The sequence below is a fragment of the Rhagoletis pomonella genome, unplaced genomic scaffold, assembly GCF_013731165.1.
Source record: "Rhagoletis pomonella isolate Grant_MI unplaced genomic scaffold, Rhpom_1.0 Rhpom_scaffold_00007, whole genome shotgun sequence".
Lineage (NCBI taxonomy): Eukaryota > Metazoa > Arthropoda > Insecta > Diptera > Tephritidae > Rhagoletis > Rhagoletis pomonella.
In genome coordinates, this window is record NW_023458561.1 from 45,477,588 (window position 1) to 45,503,781 (window position 26,194).

General features: G+C 35.1%; 1 protein-coding gene across 2 annotated transcripts; it reads right to left on the reverse strand.

The window, feature by feature from the left end:
- Positions 1-12,120: 12,120 nt before the first annotated feature.
- LOC118742911 lies at positions 12,121-20,034 on the reverse strand. Of its 2 annotated transcripts, XR_004993406.1 has the most exons (3): positions 19,705-20,034; positions 12,966-13,146; positions 12,658-12,879 (listed from the first exon to the last, which is right to left on the reverse strand). XR_004993406.1 is itself a non-coding variant. In XM_036475332.1 (2 exons), exons 1-2 carry the CDS (start codon positions 19,970-19,972, stop codon positions 12,238-12,240), a joined length of 603 nt encoding a protein of 200 aa, XP_036331225.1. In that variant the 5' UTR covers positions 19,973-20,034; the 3' UTR covers positions 12,121-12,237. The 2 variants fall into 2 exon arrangements, 1 of the variants encoding a protein (XP_036331225.1); XM_036475332.1 differs by lacking the exons at positions 12,658-12,879; positions 12,966-13,146 and adding an exon at positions 12,121-12,572.
- Between the last annotated feature and the right edge of the window lie 6,160 nt (positions 20,035-26,194).

Consider the following 26,194-nt stretch of genomic DNA (forward strand, 5'->3'; position numbering starts at 1 on the left):
TCTATAGCAAAATCGATTAAAAATTCTATTATAAAATCGGTAAAAATATCCAAAGCAATTTCCGTTACACATGGCTGTGAGAAATTTTTGGTTGGGCAGAAACTACGACACCTCTTCCCCAGATTCATCCGCATCTGTGCATGGATTTCCATAATCCGCATTGAGGCAAAATTCAATAACAATCTTCTTTGTACGTATAACCCAAATATATGTAAATGAGCGGTGCTATTCCATCTGAAAATTTCTTCGTACCGTTGCAGAAGCGATTGTTGGCAACTACCACGAACGCCGGATCCGCACCTATGACAACTGGTTTGTATAGTAACTTCTCCAGTAATAAAATTGCAGCGGGAGCGTAAAAGCAAAATAGAGCGTAAAATTGAGAAGAAGAGAAAACTAGCAGAACAAGTTATTGAACACAAAACTAGTAAAAACTTGCAAGTGAATAGTTGTTGCATCGTTTTGATATTCTCCTGTAAATATTTTACTATTTATAAATCAGTTTTAACCTCTTTGCTTTACACACAAGCACTTACACAGTTCAGTGCATCATTAATATTTTGATTTCCACTCATCATTTTACTTTTGTTTGTACTGAACCAATTCAAAAAATGACATTTATCCTTCTTCTTCTTCTGCTAGCTAATTTCACTAGCAAGAATTTACAGCTCTCCCGTTTTGTTACGCTCTTGATTCACTGCTCTGTTGCAAATTTTCTGGGTTATTATACACTTGCCAGTAAAAAGTTGAAGGTTCCAGTACAAATACGTATTGACTATTTGTTACTATACGCACCTAAAGAGTCATGCCGATGCTGCAGAGATATATACAGCATACGAAACCAATTGCAAAACTTCCGTACTAAATATCTCGTGATACGGCTTATCTGAAAACGCTTACCTTACATAATATGGAGCCCACAATTAAGTTTACGTGTTCGGCTGTTTCTTTATTTTCTTATTTGGCGCTGTACCCACCCGGGAAATTTTGGCCGAGTTCAACAAAGCCCGCTAGTCGTTTTTCTTCTATGACAACTTACACCAATTAGAAGTGCCAAGTCGTTCTCCACTTGGTCTTTTCATCGCAGTGGGAGCCTCCCTCTTCCTCTGCTACCACCAACAGTTTCCGAGTTGAATACTTTCAGAGCATGCTCAAGCCAGCGAAGATGCTGTATTTTAATTCGCTTTACTATGTCAATGTCGTTGCATCGCTCATACAGTTCATCATTCCATCATCTGGGGTACTCGGCGCCGCCAACGCATAATGATCTGTAAATAAATATTCCGCAAAATCTTTCTGTCGAAAACTCCAAGAGCCGCCTCATCAGATGTTGTCATTGTCCATGCTTCTGCGCCATTTAACAGCTCGGGCATCGTGAGTGACTTATAGAGTGTAATTTTCGTACGTCGAGAGAGGACTTTACTTTTGAATCGCCTACTCAGCTCAAAGTAACAATGTTTGGAAATAGTGATTCCGCCTTGGAATTCGATGTTGCCCTTATTATCGGTGTTAATGCTGGTTCAAGGCGTATTTAACAGGTGATAGCAGCACCCTTTTATTTTTCTTCGTATCACGGCTTCATATGTCAAATGGCTGCTGTTGATTGGTTGGAGCAGTTGATTGTTTATTGTTTTCTGTTCTCTTTCACATCCTTCGTATGAAATTTTTGACAGTCCTCGCCGCAAAAGCAAAAACAAAATACATGTATATTTTGTTATTAGCGTACCGATACCACCTTATTGAATACGCCTTGTGCTGGTTCATGAATAATCGAAATTCTCTACTCTTTCGAAATTATGACTTTCAACAGTTTCGTGGGTGACAAGGCGCGAATGCGCTGATTGTTTTTTTGGTGACAGGGGGTACTTCGCTTTGTTCTCCTTTACCACCAGACCCAGAAATTGCACGCTCTTGTACTTACTAAATTGGTCCTGAGCTGTTCCGTTCTGGAGCTCGTATTACCCTCTCCAACATTAGATTAAAGAAATAACACGAAAGAGAATCACCCGGTCTGAAACTCCGGTTGTTAGAAAACGGCTCGCAGAGGTCTATCCCCGCGACCGTTTAAAATGACGTTGAGCAATGCCACCGGCTGTGTCAGCCGTTCAACTGTTTACCTGTGATATTTGTTTTAACCCTGCTGTGTTATTTGTGGAACAGGATTTCATCAATGTGGCGGCCTTGGTTCCTCAAGACCTTGATGACTATTTCTGTCTCTGTCTCATAAATGGCTTGCTCGATATTCACCTTAAGGGCCTGAGTCGTAAATGAATTTTTCGCGTAACATCAGTCCGCGTTACAGCACTCCACAAAATTAAGTATAATGGCGTGAAAACGCAGCTCCGATGATATTAGCTTTGTGTCAAGATATCCACCGGTGAACAGCTGACGCCGCCATATGTGCCAATCAGCGTGGCATAAGCCATCTTATCATTGCGTATAACTCATTCTTTTACGGTCTAGCATGACACAGTTTCCATGTGGAACTTTTTGCACCTTGTAGGTCTTCAGTCAGGCTTCTTTTTTTAGTTTGTTTCCTGATGAGCTGGATATTTCTCACAACTTTCTTTCCCTTTTCGCGATCCTGTGGTTAGTTCTATTAACCGGAACTTTTATTTCGATTATAACAAATGTAAGTTGTTCACCGTTTAACAACGCCAGAAACCATCTAAGCGGTAAAACCCATTTGTTGGCAATTTTTTAAAAGACAAATAAGTTGGCTTTTGAAAGATGTTGAAAATATTTTCACGAAATTCCGATTCCCTTGTCATATGTATACAAGTATGATGGCGACATCAGCATTATTCGCAAAAGATTCAAATTAACGTTTGAACACACAAAATACTATAGGCAAGGATATTTTTAAGGGATTGGACTACCAATTTCTGCTTGTAAAATCTATTTAGAAGGTAGTTAGTCACTATTCTCATTCGTACATACTTATTTTCAATGCAGCGGCAAAAAAAGTGCTAACATTACGTATATTTTTTATTCGGCATGGGGAAGCTACATTAGTATGTGCATACATATGTAGGATAAAGAGTTATGGAGCGATATTTCACAGTAAAAACAAATTATATAAGAAACTAAGTAAAATAAAATGAGAAGAACATTTACGCCCCCAAGTACCAGAACAAAGTAAAAGAAGTCAAAGTAGAAGCGTAAGAAAGGAAACGTAAATTAAATTAAGCAAAAGTGTGGGAAAATTCGTTCATGCATAAACGAAAGCGAGTGACTACAGGCATAACAAGAAGCTGAGGGAGAGCTTAACTACGCTCTGCACAAATGTCGAAAAGGTAGCAAGTACTAGTAGCATTTTGTACATATATTCATACTTATGTATGTAAATATATGTATGTACTCGCGTTCATTCATGCAGAATTATTCAGCGTCTTCTGTAGTACATCAACTTCAAGCAACTGAGTAAAAAGTTGCAACACTCACTTGGGAATGACAGAGCTAAGTAAATCTTTGGAACAAGCTGCACTGATTGAATATGTACAAATGTTGGTACATATGTATGTATGTGTGTGTGTGTGTATATGTAGTATAAGCTTCCAAGCTTACACAAGCATTTAAGGTGTAAGTAGCACATACACAAATAAATATGCTGCTCATAGTGCCATCTTCAAAGTATAACGCTACTCATTGCTCACTTGTGTGTGAAAATACGCGCCCACTTAGGCGTATGAGTGATGGAATGTGATAAGTTGACTGCTTGGTTGGCTGATTGAGTGATGGTAACAGCTACAAGCACACACGTGTATGTACCTACATATGTTTGTATAAGTGTTGGCGTGCGACACTTGCATCGCTGCTCAGCGAGGCGGATATTTAGGTGAGTGCGTGCGCGGATTACCAAAGTGTAGCTAGAATATTTATATACGGATATGAAATATTTACCATCGAAAGTGATATATTTCATTATTCTCATTTCTCGTTTGTGCGCTTATTTACGTTTCCACTTCTTCAACTAGTTGCACTTACATAACTTGTTGGTGAAATGGAAAATGTCAAGGTTGTTCGCTTAAATAGAATACATGAAGATGATGCAGAACCAACCAACACCAATAAAAGAAGGAATGAGCTTGTTGAAATAAACACTAAATGAATTATATGCATTTCTTTCAAGTTCACGTTTGTTGGAACTTAAAAGGCAGCACATTTAGTATACAACTTTATTGCAGTTAAGAAGATAAAGAAATATATTACTTTCACCTGTAAGAAAATTGTGTACTAAATATGGCAAATATGAGAATACGAAAATTGACGTTACCAAGTGGGAAAATGTAATGTATAGTAGTCGAAAAAATGATCAGTAAAACAACCCTTTTCACATTCGAATATGCATTTCTTCTCCCAGAGCGATGTCCTAAGAAAAGTGGGGCAATCAATTTTGCATTACCTAGAATCGAGAAATGAATGTGTTTTAATATGAAATTTTTGGAACTTTTTGAATACATTAGAATGCTGATTACATAGTTAGCAGCAATATTATAGCAAACGCATAAGCAATACATTATATTATTTATCACTTTCTGCATTACTACTTCGATTCAATTCGAAAACTAGTTGGAGGCTTAGTCAAAATACGAGCACGAGTGTCTGTTCAGCAATTGAAATTCACCACTACAATAAAGGTGAGTTGGGTTGTGGTGAGTTGAGGTGAGTTAAATAAATTTTAAGTTGCAGTTTATGTTTTTAATAAAGCTTCCGATGGGCACCTGGGCATGCCTTCTTTGAAAATTTCTCTATTTTCATATTTAGACAACGTCATTTGGGTAATTTTTACACGCTTAGTTGAAAATAAAAAATAATAATAGCAAAATAATTCATTGCCCATTAAAATAAATCTCGTAAGTACAGACCTTTATACACAAGAGTAATAAATTCACTTTAATTCAATGCTTCCAAAGGCACGCGCACGGTGCGGCGAAAAAAGTATATATGCGTGCATACATATTTACATACATAAATTGGGTTTTTCCTAGTTTAAGCACTTGTGTCTGTGCGTTTTGTTTTAAATTAAAACAATTTCACAGCCGCCAAGTGTGTAAATATACACACAAATGAGAATATTATGGCTGTGCGTTGTAATTTACATTTTCACTTGAACCACTTGAACCAGCTGCGTTGGATTATTTATCTATTTGACTGGATATACGCACGAAAATCCTTGACACTCACAAAATTTAAATAATACAAAAACATACTAAGATTGAAAAAAGCGAAAAAACAACAAAATCAAGTAAATATATTTTTAGAAAAAAAAGTAGGCAGGCGATAGAAGCAGTAAATTTGCATTATGAAATTGTGAGCAGAACGCACCAAAAAAAAGCACAATACTAATAAAAAGGCCATGCTGAATGGCATTCCTTTGGCCTACTTAGAAGCAAACTTACTTGACTCATATACATTTTAATGAGGATATATTTATGTATTTATGCAAATATGCAATTCATGGCTGCCATCGCAAGTGCACTTCATTTTGGGCGCAACTGCTGGACGAATCATTTGAAGAGCTGTGATGCCAGCTAATAGATGACCGCTTGGAGAAATATTTTTTTTTTCGTTTTCATGTAACTTTCGCTTTCCTTTTGTGAAAAATGTATGTACATATTTCTGTATTTGGAATAAGAAGGCTGAATATAAATACACTTTTTATGTCCCATACCCTTGTCAGGAGTTGATTGTAAGTTTAAGGGCATCATAGATATCAGTAGCAGTTTCATGTCGGTTCATCTACCCTTAAACTCTGATTATCTCGGGCTACAGTTAATTTTACACATCAAATGTTTAATACACTCCCGAAGGAAGGGGCAGAGTATAAAAAAAGTATTTAAAAAAAATAAAGAAATAGTACTTAAAAATATAATCAGGTTATATTTTTGTTGAAAAATTAAAGAGAAAAAAAAAACAAATAACAAAATTGTTATAAGATTTTAAAAATTAAATGAAATAAAAAAATGTATATAATTTAAAACAATTACATCTAAAAATGAAAGGAACACGAAATTAACAAAAGAGTAACAAATTTAATTAAAAAAAATAAATAAAATGGATTACTAAAAAGTAAATGAAACTTAAAAAAATTCTTTTTATACAATAAAATCTGAAATAAAAAGAAAGTTTAACTAAAAAAAAATTTTATTATAAAAGAAAAAATAAAAAAAGTTAAAAAAAAATTAAATAAATTAAAAATATATTATTAAACAAAAATAACAAACAAAATATTAAAGACAATTTAGTATAGAAGAAAATTTATTTGGAAAAGAAAAAAATACATAAAATAAATTTATAAAAAGTAATTAGAATTAAAAAATATATGTATCTTCTTTTTAAAAATTAAAAAAATCTGAAAATTTCAATTGAAAATGAAAAAATATGGTTTAAAAAAATTAAACAAAAAAATTTCGCTGCGCCAGGACTTGAACTCGAGCTAAATGGTATACAAGTGCTTTCCCTCAAACTATGTTTTCACCGCGAGTGGTGAATAAGATAGCTTTGTTTCTAAGGGCCAATTTCACAGTGCGTAGTTAACTCAGAATCGACAGTTAACTAGAGATTTTCAGTACAAAATTCTGTAGTTAACTCCCGATTCTGAGTTAACTACGCATTGTGAAATTGGCCCTAAGACATATTTTTTTATTGTTGAAATGTTTGAAGACTTTAAAAAATGTTGTGGATGCATGCTTATTTAGCTAAATTCAAGACAAGTTACTTAGATTTGGGTAATAATATTACTCCTATGATTCATGCAGTAATCTTCCATGTGACAGAGTTTTGCAAAAATAATCAAGTGGGCGGAAAAATAAATGGTTTTATATTTATATATATATATTTTTTTTTTAATTATACATCGTTATTATTAATTTTTGGTGTAATATTATTTTACTTATTTTACATACTCAAATCAATAAAAGACTTTGATTTTTTTTTACAAATTACTTGAAAATTATCCATATTCAAGATATTAAACAGTGAGAGCACCTTTTTTTGAAGTGTTTTGTTTTGTCCGTGGGTCACAGAGAACTTTCCGTATTTCCGTTTTATTTATTTTTTTATTGTAAACAGTGTTTTTTGCTTAATTTTTACTCAGATATATGAAACACGGGAAGAGACAGTTAGCACAAGTCACCTGTTTGATACTTTTTCTTCTGCTTATCTAATACCCTTATATGCGGTCTTATTACCACAGAAACCCAAAAAGTTTTTACTTTGCAAGATTTTTTTTATTTTTTTATTTTTTACTTCAGTTTGAAATATTGAGCCCTCCTATTCTGATTTTAAATTATGGCGTTTTCTTTTCTACAAAAAATTATGCCTTTTCATTGCCCTCTCCTTCGTTTTTGTGCGTAGGGGCCACTGAGAAGGCAAAATATTTTTCGGTAGAAAAGAAAACGCTATTAAACAATTTTAATTAATCTTGAATCTTATAAGATACAAATATTACACTAATTGGAATGAAGCATTATTATTTCATTACTCATTCTATATTCTATTTGGTTATATTTTATGTGCATTTTTTTCTTGTTTTTTGAACATACATATTGCCTACAGTTTTTCTATGCATATTTAGTTGCTATTACAGATGTATGTATGTATATGCAGAACGATGGTAAACTTTCTTGATCCTTACCGCTCATTTCCCGTTTGAACATTTCATTTTGTGCATAAGCAAAACACAATCTGCTGGCTTCAAAGGTTCCTTGCATGGTTGGTATTGGTAGTTCTCTCTTAAAAGTATGTATTCCCCGCTACTTTGCTGATTGCATGCATAGCCAGCATAATTCACATGAATTTCATGCATATTTTTTGTTCCCTTTTACTTTCCCATTTTTGTGCTCAAAAAGTCATTTACGTTATCAACAATTGATGTAAAAATGCAATAATTCGAAAACTATGAGTCACAATAGAAAGCAAATGAAAATACATAAACGTATGGAGGTACATATATACTAATATATTTACTAGTACTAGGAGGTAAAAACGTACAATAAATATGGCTTTTTATTTTCGGCTGGGCATTTTACCCCCGTTGTACTAACAACTTGCAGCTATAGTTCTTCCTGTCTAGCCATAAACGGCACACCTTTAAACAGTTCAACACGATAGCGTCCAAATAAACGAATCACTGGAACCCATATTATTCACACTGTAAGGACCAAAAAAGTTAAATATTATTAAAAGCATTTCTTATACTGCTTTTGTGCTTTCAACACCTTTCTTTGACATTGAGAAGGCTATACCAATCTTACCCTAAATATTAAAAACAACAAAATTATTCTCCTTAAATTCACACATGTCCTCAAAGTCAGCTCCAAAACCATTCCGGCCTTTGTGCCCGGAAATCGTGAAAATGTCCAGCCAGATAGTCATTTACACAAATCACCAACCTTAGCAGACGAAGCAGCAGACAGCGAGTGTGAAAATAAATTTCGGCAGCATACTTTCGGGCACACAAAACATACATACACACGCATTCATAAACATCGTTGAGCGACAGTCACGCAACATGGCACACGGAAACGGATATCGCCATAAAAATGGCAAAATGTGAAAAAAAAATATTTTCAACAAATTTACATACATATGTACATATGTATGTACGCACGTTTAGTAGCAGCGTTGCTGTAACGAAACACACGACCCGTAACGGAGCACTCGATAATGTGAAGTAATCGATGGCGATGGAATTGGGCAGTAGTAGGGCCAGAAAAAAAAGCTAGCTCCATTGAAATTGAGAGGGTTGAAGTTTCGGAAATATGCACAAATTAACAACAAAATACTAGCGAAAAATTGGAAAATCAAGCTGATTGGAGGAACGAGGCAAAATGGGCATTCTTCGCCTTGGCAAAGTAGAAGTTCAACTGCAGTAGACTGAAGTAGTCGAGTATTTGGCAAAAGTGCAAGTAGGTATTTGTGTAAAGGTGAATTCGTGCAAGCTCCGTTAGATTTAGAAACTAAAATTTTGCAAAGAAAATTTGCATAACATATTTTTAAAAAGGAATATTTGTTGGTTGATTTGTCGGTAAATGAATGAATAATGAAATAAAGGTACTCTTTTCGTTTCAAGGATTGCTTAAAAATTATCATGATCAGCTGAGTTTCTATTAAGATATTACTACTTTATTAAGTCTATTAAAAAGCCTGTTTCCATTTAACTTACCAATTTATGGTTGCATATTCAAAAGTATATCGGATTTGTATTATTTTAGTTTTGATTAAAGCCACCATAATTGTACCTCAGTAGTGGATATTAACTAGATTGCTGATCAAGAAAACTCTTTATTAAAAGAACTTCATTGAGGATAATAGTGTTCAAAATTTGTTTGCGTGTTTTTTTGTTTTGCCAAGGTATTTATTTAAGATTTCTAGCAAAAAAGCTGCATACATCAAAGGGAGGCGTTTCCTCGGAGTGCTGGATACTCGCAAAGGAAGTGCTGTACGGATTCTATATCCTACACATCTGTGCAGCTTCTACAGAAATCGTTATGCGAGACTTCGAACCTGTTGGCCATATGGCCAATGGTTCAGTGTCCCGTTAGAATTCCTGTGAGAAGTCTAGCGTTTGGCTTTGCAAACCTTAATAAACTAAATTTTTTTCGCTCTTCGATCTGTGGCCGGAACGAGCGCGATAGATTTCCCCACCTACTGTTGATGGCTGCCCTGGTCAGTCTCTCCACTTCTGAAGACACAAATCGCTGGAAAAGTTTCACGATATGGATGGCTTCCTCGAGCCCCATCTCAGATCGCTTTCTAGCACATTCGTCCGCTTTCTCATTTACCAGGACACCACAATGCCCGGGACACAGTAAGGATTTATTATGTGTTGCTGTAATGCTTGTAGGGATTTTCGGCATTCTTTAACACATATTGAGTTAGTCTTTGCCGGCCTTAAGGGTTTGATAGTCGCCGGAATGTCAACAACGAAGGCAAGTTTAGATGGAGCTAGGTCGATCATGCCTACTAACCTTGCCGCCATGCCGATTGCATATATCTCAGCCTTAAAAACACTTCAGTGATCTGGGAGTCTATAGGACCCTCGCAGTGATAAACCCGGAGAGTAGACGTCAGATCCTGTTCCGAATATCCATTTTGGAGCTGTCCGTGGAAATGGTTATTTTCTCATCGCTGAGAGCAACGCTAAATTCCCAGTCACTTCTCTCGGAAAATGGATGCCGAAATTTCGATTGAAGTCAGTTTCCGTGACCTGATAGTTACAGCTGCTGTACTCCACTGCTGCTGTGTCAACCGCCTGCCACCATACCGGCGCGCCATAGGTGAGAATAGGTCTAACTACCACCGTATAAATGCAGTGTTTTCTCTGCGGTTGCAGCCCCCAGTCTTTTCCAATCATAGCTTTGCCGGAGTAGAGCGCATTGAGCGCCTTATTTCTCCACTCTTCGGAGTTACTTTTCCAGGAAAGCTTATTGTCGAGATAACCCCCAACAACTTTAACAATTTAAGATTTGCTCCGTTGAGGGACGGAGCTTGAAATTTGCCTATTTTATGTTGCTTTGTGAAAATAACAAGTTCGGGTTTAGTGTCATTAACCCCTTGACCGTTTCTTGCTGCCCACCCTGCCAGATCGTTAATTACAGATTGTAGAATCTCGCTGACTATGAGAGGCATTCCCCACGACCAGAATAACTAAGTCATCCACATAAGCAACGACCTTAGCGACTTGCGATGTGCGGAGCAGTAGGTCCTACAGCATGGCGCTAACACACTAGTTGGTTACCGCATCTCGCACATGAGTTGCTCACATTACCCAGAATGTGCGAACGGGGACAGTCGGGAAGTGTCGGTATTGAGTATTGTGCTGCAACTCTAACTGCATAACTACCCAGAATAATGTTAATAGAGAAAGAAAACACTTTCGGGAATAACGAAAACTGCAAGATGATTGAGAAGAGAATTATTGATGAGAGAAAATCCGAGCCTTTTCTTAGCATAAAGATGATTGAATAAAAAATATTAAAAATATTTTTTTTTGTACATTAACTTTAATCCAGACTACGCCCTTACCTGTGAACTTTAGACCTGAAGCTGTGGTATTCACACGACCCCACCGCCATATTTGAGAGGACCGATTTTTAAGGGCTTTGCTTCGGCTTTGACACATTTTACTGGTCAGTCTCAACAAAAGCTCCTACTTGTTAAGGAGCTAGTCCTGATTTGTATATATTGCCGGTACTTACATTCAACCACACCGCAATCCAAAACTGTCAGTCACAGCAAAGTAGAAGTGGACAAGCTACGAACAAAACAGGAAAGCCACGAATGAGTGCAGTAACTACAACAAAAAAAAGTAACAACAAAAAAGCATTGGAAAGCACTTGCATCCCACACGTTGTAATCTGCAAAAGGGCAACCATTTCGCCATCTACGTGCCTCGGCGATGTGTATGCATGGCATGCGTGCATTTTCACACATTTACGCCGGCCTAGCCTATCACCTATGTATGATGCAATTATTATGTGTAAAAATACACACAAACAATCACAGTGGTGAAAAAGGCAGTGCTATGCTTTACAGAATCCACTTACACAATTTTATGCATGTACAAACAAAAATGTTTGTATGAATGAGTAAATATGTACATTAGGGTGTTCTAAAAAAAATTTTAAATGTTAAGACTAGGATTTTTTTAAATGGAATAAAAAATACCCACATTTTTTTGTTAAAAAAGAAGATACTTAGAACTGCCTCAAAGCGCGTGAAGTTTTCCATATATTTTATACGGGAAAAAACACTTCTTCATAGAAATGGTGCGGAATTATTGAAAATCAATATCTTTCGATCGGAAAACTCAGCTTCTCTTCAAAAGATTTCCAAATGCTTATTTTAATTTTTTTTAATACTATCTATTTTTTATAGGTATAAGCATTTGGGTATTACTATTGGAAGTCTTCTGAGGAAAATCAGAGTTTTTATATCGAAAAATATTGATTTTGTAGAATTCCATACCATTTCTATGAAAAATTATATTTTCTCCATTTCAAATACATGGAAAACTTCATGGGCTTTGGTCAGTTCTAAATATAACTTAAAAAAAACGGGTATTTTATATTCCACTTAGAAAAATCCTATGGGGTAAACTCCCCCCCACGAATGTATTTTTGGACCACCCTAATGCACATATATGTATGTATAAGCACTCCTATATATGTACATATGTACATTGGCATGAGCTGTTTGTGCTGCTACCTACAGCAGGAACACCTGAATGACTCATGATTGAGACGCAGCCGGTGGTTGATTTTCCTCCTCATTCACCAATTCAGTCACAGACGCAGTCCCTGCTGCAGTTGACGCCTTCAGCTGTCGCCGCTTGAGCCGTTGGCGCTTTAATGTTGAGAGTTTACTATACAAAAACGAATAACCTTCAGCAGTTGTGGGAGAGTTTCGTTGAGCATGCAGGACTGGCTGCCGGCAGGCGTTGTTTGTTGTTATGCCGACTGCAGTCAAGTGTATTGTGCAAAGGGTGTGCATGTGCCTCCGGTGTTCTGAATTTTGTTGTTGTAAAATACTACCCACATTTTTCAATCTCACCGTCTGCCCGCTTACTGCAAAGAAAAGAAAACATATTAATTTCATTAACAAAAAGTTGAGTACCAGTTGGAAAATGTTGCTATATGAAAGGTAGCAAAATATAACAGTGAAACTTAACTTTAGTTGTCGTTGGTTGTGAGTTTACCCCGTCCAGTAATAAAAAAATATGTACTTGATCCAGCTTTCAATTACGACTATCATTGGCGCATCCGTGTAGAACACCACAAAAAGCTATGACAATATAGACGGCAGTTGAAAGAGCCTCAACTTCGGGTCCATCAGGAGCAGTACTCCACAAGGAGGTCTATTCTGCTCACTTCTCTGTCACATGGAGGTGGATAGATAAGAGAGATTTACTGGTTACTCTAAATCGTCCCCTACTTTTACAAAAAAAATTATAAACTTACCATGCCAACCCGAAAGGACTGGTACAACAGGCCTCGCCTCGCTACATACGAAACGCTTATGGATCCAAACGCGACGGAAATGTCGGAGGAGGAGTATACTCCCCAGAGCTGGAATTATGAACAGCGCTTCGGCTTGATTGTCTATCCAGAAGGCCACTAGGAATCTATGTGGTTAAAATACCTAAGGATAATAGATAGGTTTTTATAATCCCTGAGAAGTGACCAGCCCTGAAAGACATAAACTCCTGCGTAGACAACAAAGAGTATACAATTAAACTTATATTGGTGCCTGAACATCTCTCTACTAATCCGTGAAAGGAAAGTTGGAAGCCAGTTAACATTTCCACAGATGATTCAAATATGCCATGAATTCCCCGATAATCTTATGGTTATGCTTAAAGATTTCTGTAGGGTGTATTAAGCAGAGCTGCTGCAATAACTGAATCAAAATCTGGCTTCGCTACAGTCTAATACAGATTATAAGGGTTAATATTTTTATTATATTATATTATATTATATTATAAGGTCAATATTTGAAAGTGACAACCAAGGTTCTAAGATTGCTTATGGACAAATGAAATAATTTAGATCTATATGCATAGAACCTAATATAGGATGCGCATTTATGAGTTCAATAAAAAAAGTACAATATGTAATATGGAAAAGACTTTTTGCTTATTCAAAGTCCATGTAATAAGGTTTTTTTTTTGGTAAGATTTCAAAAATTAAATCGTCAATATGTTGGTGCAATGCTGTTGCTTGAAGTTATCCTGAATGGCATACTTCAGTTTTTGCATAGTTCGAGGGAAATGTTTAAAAATCACGGCCTTGAGTACCCGATAAAAAATGGACCCATTTCAAAATCGTTCACTGATCAGGAACACTCTCGTTTGGATTTTTAGCGAAGCGCGTGCAAAATTACCGCCGCTTTTGAAAGAAAAACCTTCACAGCAGAGCCTCGTTGTTCATACATTCATGACATGTTGGCTACTGAAAACCCTATTGTTCACGCCACCTAGCGGGCTGACCGCCTCTGTTTACCTATTCCGGGGCCCAATAGTGATTTTCTGAAATGCGGAACTCTATTATATCAAATCTTGTTTTACATGAAACTCCATGGCTGATAAATAAAAAGGCTATCCAGAGTACCATTGAAGTCATCTTATCGGACAGCAAGTATATAAGAGTTGCCGTGGTAACCTCTAGATTACTCCTAGATGGGCTTTTAATCGACTATGCAAGCGTTGAGCAAAAACTTTAATTTTTTTCGTATTTTTTCAAAAAAGTCAACAATTAATCGTTATTTTTTGCCGGTATTTTATAAGTTAAAAATATAATAGTTGAATATATAGTTGACACTTATTTTTTGACCAAAAATAAAAATTAAAATATAATCGCTTTTACTATCGACTTTTTTACTATTTTACTTTTTTGCTATCGACGTTTAAGACGACTATTTCCATAGTAGTTTGGAGGATGACGAGGTTATGATTTCAGTTTTTCTTTCTAAGTTGCTATGCTTTCGGCTTTCAACACTTCCAATAAACTCTATGGAGTGGACGTCAGCATCACCCAGCGCTTCAACTCACAACTTCATAGGGATTACCTACAGCCATCATTCTAAGAAAAATCGATGCAAGATGCAAGAAACTTTGAAAATGCATAAGTAATCTACCTTGATATAAAAATTGAATGGTTTGTGATCGCTTCGATGATTTCTGGTGCTTCTTCGAAAACTTTCAGGAGTTTTTGAAACGTTTTGAAAATTTTCGCAATTTCCTGGTACCTTCCGGCATTTTTCGAAAATTTAAATTTAAATTTAAAATTTGCGCTTTATGAATGCCCTAGTGAAATACTCGTAAAATGCAAAGTGTATCGGTCATCGTTGATTAAAATATGATTTGCTCGTTACTATTGAATGAGCATGATATCCTGTCTCTGGGTACTAGAGAGAAATAATGTGCCTGTGTTCATTAGCAAATGCAGGAGTAGTCATACAAAAACTTAATTAAAAATCGTAGCATACCTAGAGGGCATATGTTTGTGGATCGTTAGAGGCGCTGCAGACTTTTACGAGATGAAGTGGTAAACAACTTAAATACTACGCTCAGCTAGAAAAACCACCCCGAGGCGAGCGTCATTCTGCCGGCGCTGCACTTCAATTTCACCCTGTCTGAACTGACTGCTCTGCGCTCAACGTACATACATATGTACATAAATACATACGCTGCTGCACAACTTCTGCACAGCTCCGTGTCAGCCAGTGTCAATAAGCAAATAAATGTTTGCCTTGAATTTGCTGAAGAGTTTTTATAACAACATTCTTGTCTCGCTGTACACTAAGGAACAAAATGTCCAAACGAACAGCGCTAGCTATTTATAGTTGCAAACCTACATATATACATATGTATGTACTTGAGTACAAGCAATACTTTTCCAGTGCCACACGGGATTTCACATAAAATACGTAGCATTTGCTCTAAAAGGAAAGTGCCAAAAATAATGGTTGCTAATCCTTGAATGCTTTTCTATTTTATAGTTCATATTTTTCGTTTTTTTTTCTTCTGTGCACTTTGCTTTTCAATGTTTGCTTTCCCTTTTCTCTGGTATGTTGTGAACATTGTAAATGCATTTACCGGATACCACTGGCAGCTTATGTTCGTACGAGGTTTGTGTGGCTTTCGTTTGTTGGTCGCCACCCTCACCATCCTCCCAATGCAACAATGCCGCACACATTGGCATTAGTTAGTTAGAACTCGTAGTGGTTGAAAGTTGCAGTTATACCTACGAACGTTTACATTTTTAGTTGTTTTTTTTGTTTCTAGTAAGCAGACATCTGCAATGTCGTATGTCTGGACCATCTGGCGCCTAATTATAATGTGATAGTATATGCAGTATTTAGAGGCATTGTTGCTGTTATTTTGCTAAGCTAAGTTTTATAGGGATAATTTTTATAGCACGTGCTCACAATTTTATGAGTGTTCTAATCGGAAATGTGTAATTTGGAATTTATTAAGTATGCAGACGGCAATTATGTACGACTGTATACACATACATATATAGGTAATGTATAACCAAAAATAATTAATTCCACCCACACCAAATATAATTCCACAACAAAATATTAATTCTTACCAAGGCGAAACTTAACTTAACCATCTACTTACATATGTGTTATTCCTGAGAAACTAAGGTGCAACTCTCCGACAAACATACTAATTAAAACAAAATAAAGAAAACGCAAACAGCTAAGCTATGTATGTAAGTATTGCTGCATCAGTATATTTTATTCAATCATTAAGACTAAGGAAACTTTGCAATTACGATAAGTATGTATGTTCTTTTTCATTGTGTAGGCAAGCAAACTATTGCGAAGGATATATGAAGCATCCTTGCAAGCTTGCTCAAAATCAATTATAATATTACATGCGCGAAATTTTGTTCCTTATTCTTATTTTTTTTTTTTTAACGAGCAATTCTCGTATCTTTTGCATATTGTACACCAAATTGGCTTTCGATTGGCTTCAAATTTTTTTAAGGTTCTATACATGAAATAAGCTAACACGTACTCAAGGATTTTTTTTCTTTTATTTCTTCAGAGTTATGTTCTGTCAAATTTATGATTTTTTCGTGATTCTGACCAATCATGTACTTCTTCAAATCCTTGTATCTCGGGTTCTGCTCATGCTAGAGACTTCATATTAACGCAATTTTAAATCTAGGGAGACGGGTTTAATATTTTTATATATAAGATGCTTATGATTTTCCTAAAATTATAAATATATAAAGTAAGATTGTACACAGCGTTTTTTCCTGAATGCATATATGTAATTCTTTAAATTTTCAAATGCAACGTGCAAGTATTTAGAGCTTTCATATTTAAATCAAATTTTGCACAGCTTAGTTTTAGACCAAAAGCCATCTTTTCTAGTCTAGTGTACATAGATACATAATTGGTTATGTGAAATAATAAATTCTATACTGGTACTATACTTTTAATAGTCCAGTTTCTGTGTAACTTGTAATCGACTGTTCGAAACAAAATTTCTTATGGACCTAAAATTGTGGAAACAACGAATTTCAAACGAACATTTTCGAGATGCTCTCGAAACATTAAAACGTCTTACAACGTCCTTTGGGAATGTTTTTAAGATCTTACGCGTATTGGCACTTTTGCCCTGTTCAATAGCTACACGTGAACGAAGTTTTTCATGCCTGGAAAGGATTAAAACCTACCCAAACATATCGTATTATTACTATTATTAAAAAATATGTCGACTTAAGTATTAATGCCAATAATAACTTACGAATGTTTTCAGCCTCATTAATCGCTTAATGTTATTGACTTCAACTTAAATCTGTCATAAGAATGTAGACTTAAGCGACTATTGATTTTTACCAGATATTTAATTACTATTATTGGATCGTTATTCCTTTTCTACAACTAACTAAATTTATTCTGTCTTATTCCTCGGATTTTCTTTGCCACAGCCTCCCTGAGGATGTAATAGTATTTCTCTTCTTGTACTTAATTGACGCGGTTGCCTCAGATATTTTAGCCGAATTCAACTTCCAATAACTCACCCCGTCATTTTTCTTCCATGCCAACAGGTGCCAATTGGAAATGCCAAGTGAAGCCAAGCCAGCGGATTCGCTATATTTTAATAAGCTACATGCAGTTCATCGTTCCATCGTCTGCGGTATTCTCTGTGGTAAACACGCAAAGGCCCATAAATCTTGCGCAGAAATTTTGTCTCGAATACTAGAAAAAAATGTTAAATCGTATGAAGAATTTTAGAGTAGGAAAAGTGTTTTTATCCGTTCCAGCAATTTTTTCCTGACACTCGTTTATTACACTCATTTGAGAGCGTAATTTTGCTATTTCAATTTTCTACACGTTTTGGTCCGAAAACCCCAGGAACGCACCAAATATTATTGGTATTGATGCTGGTCAATAAAGGGAGTCGACCTGAAACCCCTTGGGTATCAAATGGCTCGGAGAGATTTCTACCAATTCTGACGGAGCTGGTGGTAGTGCTCAACGTCATGTTACACAGCCATATCAGTTTGGCGAGGATACCAAATTCAGATATCGCGGCATAATGGCAGCTTATGTTCGAACTGCCGGAAGAATCTTTAAAATCGATGATATGTGTGTCGAACCTCCTCTTACAGTATCTGGTACATAACGGATTTATTACATCTAAAGCCTCACTCGTATAAGGCCCCATCTGTTCGTTGACGGTGGGCTTTGGCTATTCACACAATACGTTCAATAAGGACTTATTTCCGACGCTCAGAAGCTGATGCCGCGGTAGTTTGTGTATATATCGGGGTCTTCTTTCTGGTGGGTTGCGCAGAGCACACTTAAATTCTATCCGTCGGTCATATACTGCTTAAGAGTAGATGTACATACCTACGTATGTACCTTATCCACAAAACATTTTATAATTATTATTACGACTTGTAAATCTCCAAAATATGTAGTACTCAAAAAGCTGCTTACAATTGCTTAGTCACATTAACCTTTCGCTTTTTACATGTATGTAAATACTTGCATAAGTACTATTCGTAGTAATTTTTTTACGATTCATTTTTGTTAAATTTTATTTTTTTATTCTTTTTCTTTCATCCACGCATTTCAATGTTTCCGTCAACGGTCAGCTACAACATTTTTCAAGCCACGCTTTTTGGTCTGCCTCGCTTTGTTGCTATTGCTGTTATATTATGCTTTTATGTTTTGATGCTTGGCGTTTTTGTTATTAGATTACACACAAGACACAAACAAAACGGAAAAGCTTATAAAGCAATCAAAAGCGAAATGAGCGATCAAAGCGGTGGCAGAAAGATCAAATGGTCAACGCAAAACCAAGAAAAAGGTATGTCTACAATGTAGACTATACATCAGTGTTGCCATTTCAGTTATTTTCCAGCTAGAGTTAGCTATTTTTTCGCCGTTTAGCTACACAAATTACAATTTAGCTGCTAGCTTTTTTCTGAAAATCTTTTAGCTTTTTTCTAAACTAAGGAATATCCAAATACAAAATATTGTACGAATAAACTCGGCTCAATTATTCTTCACAAAATTGTAAAAAGCGATAAACGCAGGTTGTATTTACATATGTCTACCTATACTGTATGCGCCCTTAACTCTGTTTGGGGGGACAAATAATCGATTATTGCAATGCTATGTTCATCACTAACATACTTTTGGCACAGTTTTCTGCTCTGACAATTGAGCAATTGTCAAAAATCGGCTTTTTGAATCAAAAATTTTGTTTATTGAAACTACCTCCATTTTTGTATTATTCAAATAACCCTTAATTTCTTATTGGATATAAGAAATAAGTACCTATTTTGAAATTTTTTTGTGAAAAAAACTAATAAAAAATTTGAATAGTTGCCTTTACTTTACGTTTTTTTTTTTTTAGCCTTAAACATTTTTTATTTAGCTCTTTTTTGTCCATTTAGCTGGATGCCTGAAAAAATTCTGGCAACGCTGCTCTACATACACGCGAATTGTAACAAATGCACATACACAAACACAGGTACATCCATATATAACATGTCAGAACGCTTAGCCGACAAAGGTTTTGACGTTGATGTTAGCGTTGACAACGCAGTCAGCGCAATAAATATGAATTACTACTACAAACGCAGGTTTATGTTTTTTGAGCCAAGGTTTAGTACTCTCAAATCTGGGTATAAATGTGAGAATTTCTGCTTGCATTGTAGATACCTATTAAGATATCAGGTTGTTTATTTGTCCGCTTATTTGTTGCTGTCAAGAAACCGGTAAATCCAAAAGGCCAGCTTGTTACCAAACTACTGCTTTTTTCTGCAGCTATGTCGCATATTTTTTTGACGGCAGCTAACTGCATACTTCTGTAAGTTCCTTTATGGCTATATAAACTCTTTAGTCGCAAACAGGTACTGGTTGAGAATTGGTTTCTAGCTTCGCGTGTTGCGTTTCTCACTGCTGTCGTTTTTAAATATTTCCATAACATTAATTCATGCGCTATACTACGTCTGACCGATAAGTAAAGTCAATCAAAACTGAAACTCTTTCACCAATCCGCCTGTTGGTGAGTGCATCATGGTAACTGATGTGGCGTTAGCAGCGCTCGAGCAGCTAAAGAAAATAAAAACAACTTTTTTTTTTTAATGCGCAACAGCTACCGTAGCATCGAAGATAGGTGTTAACAGTTTGCCGTAGCATCAAATTTTAATGTTACTTAACATTTTTGAGTGGATGTAACATTTGTGTAAATTGAATGTTGATCTGTTGGCATAAATGTTGCTAGCATAAATGTTGCCAGCGAAAACGTTTCTAGATATCAAATAAATTACTACATTGGCAACATGTTGTTATTATTATTATAAGGGCATATAAGCGCTGCGTTGTAGCTAGATCGCTTAAAAAGTCACTCCAATTTAAAGGTCGTTATAAAATTAAGCACTTTTGAGTGTGTTATGTTCCAGACTGTAAATGTGTAGATGTCTAAAATTACTACTTCCATACAAAACAAAAGATGCGGTTCGTCTACCCCGAAAGTCTCATTTTACGAAAATTGTAGCTTAGCTTTCAGTGTCCTGTCAGACGACCAGTGATAGTGCCAAAGCTCTCCAAGCGAAAATTCAGTGATTTCGCGTGAGGTTGTTATACATAAATATATAGGATTGCCTACTATCTAGGATTGCCTACTACCTAGCCTTATTTAAAATTTAATATAACGAGTCGACACCATGGCGCAGGGTCGAGAAACATAAATGAAAAATCCGTATTTATGGTCTGGTTTGGTTCATATTTGGAATATATGTATATTACTTGCTTGTAAGGAAATAACTCCAAAACAAATTCAAAACTGGGTACAAGAATTGGGCGCACGTATTCCTTGGGCAAAAAAAAGAAAAATGTTCCGGGACATTTTCCTCCCCGGAGCTTGATAGCGAAGTTAGCGCCAGTTGAATATACGCCGATTTTGAGGTAATACCTTAAGGAAAAACTTTGAATATGAAAAGCTTGAGACGTTTTGAATTCAATAAACATGAATTTAAAATAAATTTTGAAGCAATCCATAACGGTTTTTGTCAATTTTCACCAACAATCCGTGCACCGCTTATCTAAACGTTTTGTGCATCATCAGTGTAATCGATACAGTGCCTAGTTAATTACGACAAATAATTACTAATGCATTTAAGATCTGTCAAACTAAAGGCATATATGAACGCGTCAACCTCTTTTTACATTGAAGAATGGGAGCTTGTAAATAAAGGCCATTTCAAGCAGCTTATTTCGATAATAAACACATAACTCTGGAGCAAAATGGTTTTTGTTTTAAATTTATTGATACAATAATACCCGGCGTACCTCGTTACGCTTTGAAAGAATTTTTGTATTTTTACTCTCTCGCAATACCCTCATGGCTTCATTTATAAAAAATAAAGTAGATTTAAAAAGCTTTCAAACAAATTTTCGATTTGTGAAGCATTTCCAATTTTTATGAATGTGGTTTTTAGTTAATAACTTTTCGCGCACTTTCTTCAAAGGTATATTAATTCAATACTTTTCTAAAAAGATATTAAAATCCGTATAAAAGTACAAAGAAAGTATAAAATAATAGTTTTAGATGTTGTGAGAGGGAGAAACCAAACAAAAATTCTTTGAAGGCGCTGCGAAGCCCTATATTTAGTTAATCTTATCAATTTAACTGAATTAAATTTTTCAAATAGCAAACCGTTTCGAAAATATTTTCAACAGTAAACATTCTCCAATTTATTAATTCCGTATTGTAAATATTTCACATAGTTTATCAATTGAATTGAATACAGTTTTTCAAACAAAATATTTTCAGCAGTAAACCTTCTAAGTCTTTTTACTTTGAAACCCATATTGCAAAATTTAATGTCTTATCAATTAAATTAAACAACAATTTTCACACAGGTGGCATACTTCCACAAAAATAATTTTCGGATATAAGCCTTCTTAAAACACTGTCTTCTGGCAGTTATATTGCAATAATTAGGTTCTTATCAATTTACTTAAACTGCACTTTTCAAACAGGTGGCAAATCTGTAATTATTATTTTTTATATATTTTAAGTTGGACCTTTGGCAATGTATCGGTGAAGACTGCATTCAATTTATGTCTTCCTTTAATCCACATAACTTAAACTTTATACAAAGAAAAAATATTGGGTTATCTCTATATTTTCCCCTTATATTAGATCATAATCCAGAAAATCGCAATTTGGCCAATAGTGCATCAGTACGCTACGATCTGAGAGTCATCCTAACTTCTTAGAAGCTTTGCCATATATCCATTGGCTGGACCATGTAAAAGCTTAGGGGCCATATAGTCAGAAAAATACACCAGAACGCAACCTTGTTACGGGTTCCAAATGTGAAAATTCCTACTCTTCCTCTTGACACCATTTTACACCATTCCAAGCCTTTGAATGCCGCGTCGCTGTCCGATGTGATATTTACCGTGGCCCCAACAGTCCTTACAAGTAAACATCCGCGAGCGAAGATTGTAATTACGAAAATTCCGCCTGGTATATTTCACTGAAGTCTAAGTCGAGGATTCTCATCGTCATTTTTGGATCCATCAGTTTACCAAATTTTGTATCCTTAACGTATCAGTGTGATTACTGCTTTGCAATAGTTCTTTTGAATAATTATGAACATTGCAGGGCTTAATAAAGATTAAAGTCGATACCATTTATTCTATGAATTCGACAACGGGTCCATTTATAAGTGAACTTAAGGCACTCCGTTGGCCACTGAAGTCTCCACTTTTCATGGTGCTTAGATTGGGAAGCCTCAAATCACTTCAACAACTCTTTTTTGATGATTCAAAGCGACATCGTAGACATGTGCCTCTGACTCCTTTGATGGCACATAGACCAAGCGGTGAAGTTTACCCAGAGTGACGGAAGTTCACACGCTAGTTACGCACTCAGAATCTTTGTATGCTTAAATATACGCATACATGTATGTATGTAAATATGTATATATCCCCCTCGTATGCAATACAAATACATATCTGTATGTATTTACTATATTTATTTAGTATACATTTCTTTCACTATTGCGTTCATGTAACTTTTTTCATGTATGCATGTACATATATATATTTGTATGTATAATGCTATAGGATATATTCTCAAACTCTGAAAGTTTTTAGTCACTATTTCAAAGAATGGGTGGTTTTGCTGTTGTTCTCCATGATAAGGAAGCGCGAAGTGAGCCACTTGGCTCATGCGTAAGTGTGTAACTCATCTGAACATAAACGAATATAAACTTTAGTATGCGTGCTTAAGTGGCTGGAAAAGCGGAAGGTAGACAATTTAAAGAAAAGAGGAGATGAATAACTTAAAAGGATACGCATGAACTAAGCAATATATTTAAAAAAGTAAAATAAAGTACCGTTTCTGCAGGAGAGTTAAGCTCCAAAAAATTAAAAACTCGACAAAAGCAGCCTTAGATTTTATATGTAGTTTACATACGCTTCCATTGTAAAAATGAAGAAACATTTCTGCACACTTAACTCAATTATTTTTGAAGTGAAACTTCTTTAGCGGAGGTTGATTGGTTGGGAGTAAATTGGCAAATTCAAAGGAGATTGCACACGGAAATGGTGCAACGGAAATGATGCAATGGAAATGGTGCAACGGAATTGATTGGGCCTGAAAAAAGTGCTTCTTGTGTGTATGCATATGGTATTAATTTAACTAAAATTTGCTGATAAAAGGTTAAAGAATAACACCTAGAAAAAGGCCAACAGAAAATGAAAGTAAAGGTGACTACGTACATGGATAAAGAAAAGGATAAATGCAAACATAAAAACAAAAACAAAGATGCGTAAAGATAAAGGCAAAAATGAAGGCCAAGGTAAATTTGAACACTTTCCTTATATATATATAAGGGCGAAGGTGAAGGGGAATATGTATGTAGATGAAGAAAATGATAAACATAAAAGTAAAGACAAAGGGGAAGATGCGGATACCGATAAAAGTAAAGATGAAGATGGGGAAAGAAAGATTAAAATAAAGGTAATTTAAGAGGAAAGGATAAAGAGAGAGACACAGAGAATCAATCTGGGAATTATTTTGGGATTTTAGAAATATTCGGAACTCTCGGGACTTATCGATATTTTTATCGGGTTTGCTATCGACATTTTTAACGATTTTGTTATCGATATTTTTATCGATTTTGTAGTCAATATGTTAAACTATTTTGTTAGCGACATTTTTTATCGATTTTGTTATCGATTTTTTAAGGATATTTATCAATTTTGTTATCGGTATTTTTAACTATTTTGTTAGCGATATTTTTATTGATTTTGTTATCGATGTTTATCGATTTTGTTATCGATATTTAACGACTTTGTTATTGATATTTTTATCGATTTTGTTATGGATATTCTTTTCGAGTTTCTAATAGATTTTGCTACTAATATTATTATTGTTTTGGCTATCGAAATTTTTATCGATTTTGTTATCGATATTTTTATCGGTTTGTTTATCGATATTTTATTGGATGTTACTATCAATTTTGTTATCGGTAGAGTGTAAAGATAAAAATTAAGATAATGAAAAACGGAATAACATAAATGTAATTAGAACGAACAGAGGGATCTAGATGGAAAAAGACAAAAAATATAACCTTAAGCAAAATCAGATGTATGTATGTATGTATGTACGTATGTATGGATGTATATTGGTTATGACACAAAATAGATATCTATGTACCGTAAGTTTGACTTCTCCAGTGTGGCCCAGCCGCACTTACTTTTTTTTTGATTTTGACAATTTGCAGCAAAGGCTCGACATGTTTTTACTAGTTTTTCTTATGAAATAAAACTTTAGGCTACTACATATGTCTCTGATAACTTCTACTTCGTTGATGTTGCTTCTTTATTCCTAATCCTACTAATATTTTAAATTTGAAAATTTGTCCGTGAGTGTGTGAGTATGTTTGTTGCTCTAATACGCTAAAACGACTGGACGTATTTCAATGAAATTTTTAAAACCGCTAAACCATAAACTGTATTAATAAATATGTATACTATTTTCCGAAAATAGTTATCACGTTTTTACAATAGGTTTAATCTATTAATTATCAAGTTAAATAAAATATTACATTAATGTGTGTGTCCAACGAAATGGGTTAAAACGGTTTATTTCGAAAATGTGTTTGAAGAGGGTTGCCACCCATTTAGAAATACAAAATCCATTTAGTTAGCAAGTTTAAATAAATATGTTGCAAAAAAAAACATAAATGTAAAAAGTTAAAAAAAAAAACAGGTAACGAAATCGGAGCTCGGGCGAAGCTTATCCGTTCTTGTCAACATTAAAACGTGTCTCTATAAAAAAATTTGAATGAAAATCTATTTCATAATTGCAGTGCGAGTAATATTTTGCCTCCAACAGTAGTCTAAATGCTTCTGAAGAATGTCTCTTAGTCAAAGCTTTACTTATTTTTCCTAATTGACAGAATACATAAAATATAAAGGGAAAAATAAAAAAATTATTTACCTTTACGAACACAATTCATTATTTTTCCTTCTACTCAAACAGAGCTTAGGATGATGCCTCAGCACAATATAGAAAAGATGACAGTAATGAGTGGAGCCCACATTCTCTAGAAGCTCTGTATTTATGCCTTTTCCATTAATATGCCATACTTGCACGCTGGCAAGAAGCTTTCAGCAATATGCCACAACCGGATATTACAAACTGTGGCAACAGTTGCAAAAGGAAATCGAGCGTGGTTTACACATCAATAATTTGAATTTTTCCACATACATACATATGTAGGTAATAGCATACATATTTCTTATATAGTATGTATATGAGTATATATATATATATGTGTGTGTGTGTGCGTGTGTGTGTGGCATTTTAGTCATGGTGTTGCATAGTTTATGCGGTTTATTGAATGCAACTTAAAATAACATTTGTGCATACAAACAAACATATAAATATATGCGGCAAGATATTTGCGACTTTCAGAATGAGAGTAGATTTGGTTAATGGTTTATCAAAAAATAATATTTTTCAAGCACAATCTTTTGAAATTCAAAAATTTTTTAGTTAACTGAATTGGGAAATAAATGAAAATCGAAATCCTAACCACAAGAGAAAATAAAATCGTTATTCTTTATTTATTTTCAGATGCTCTTAATTGACTTCAGCACTCCAGAGGCCATTTAAATTTCATCA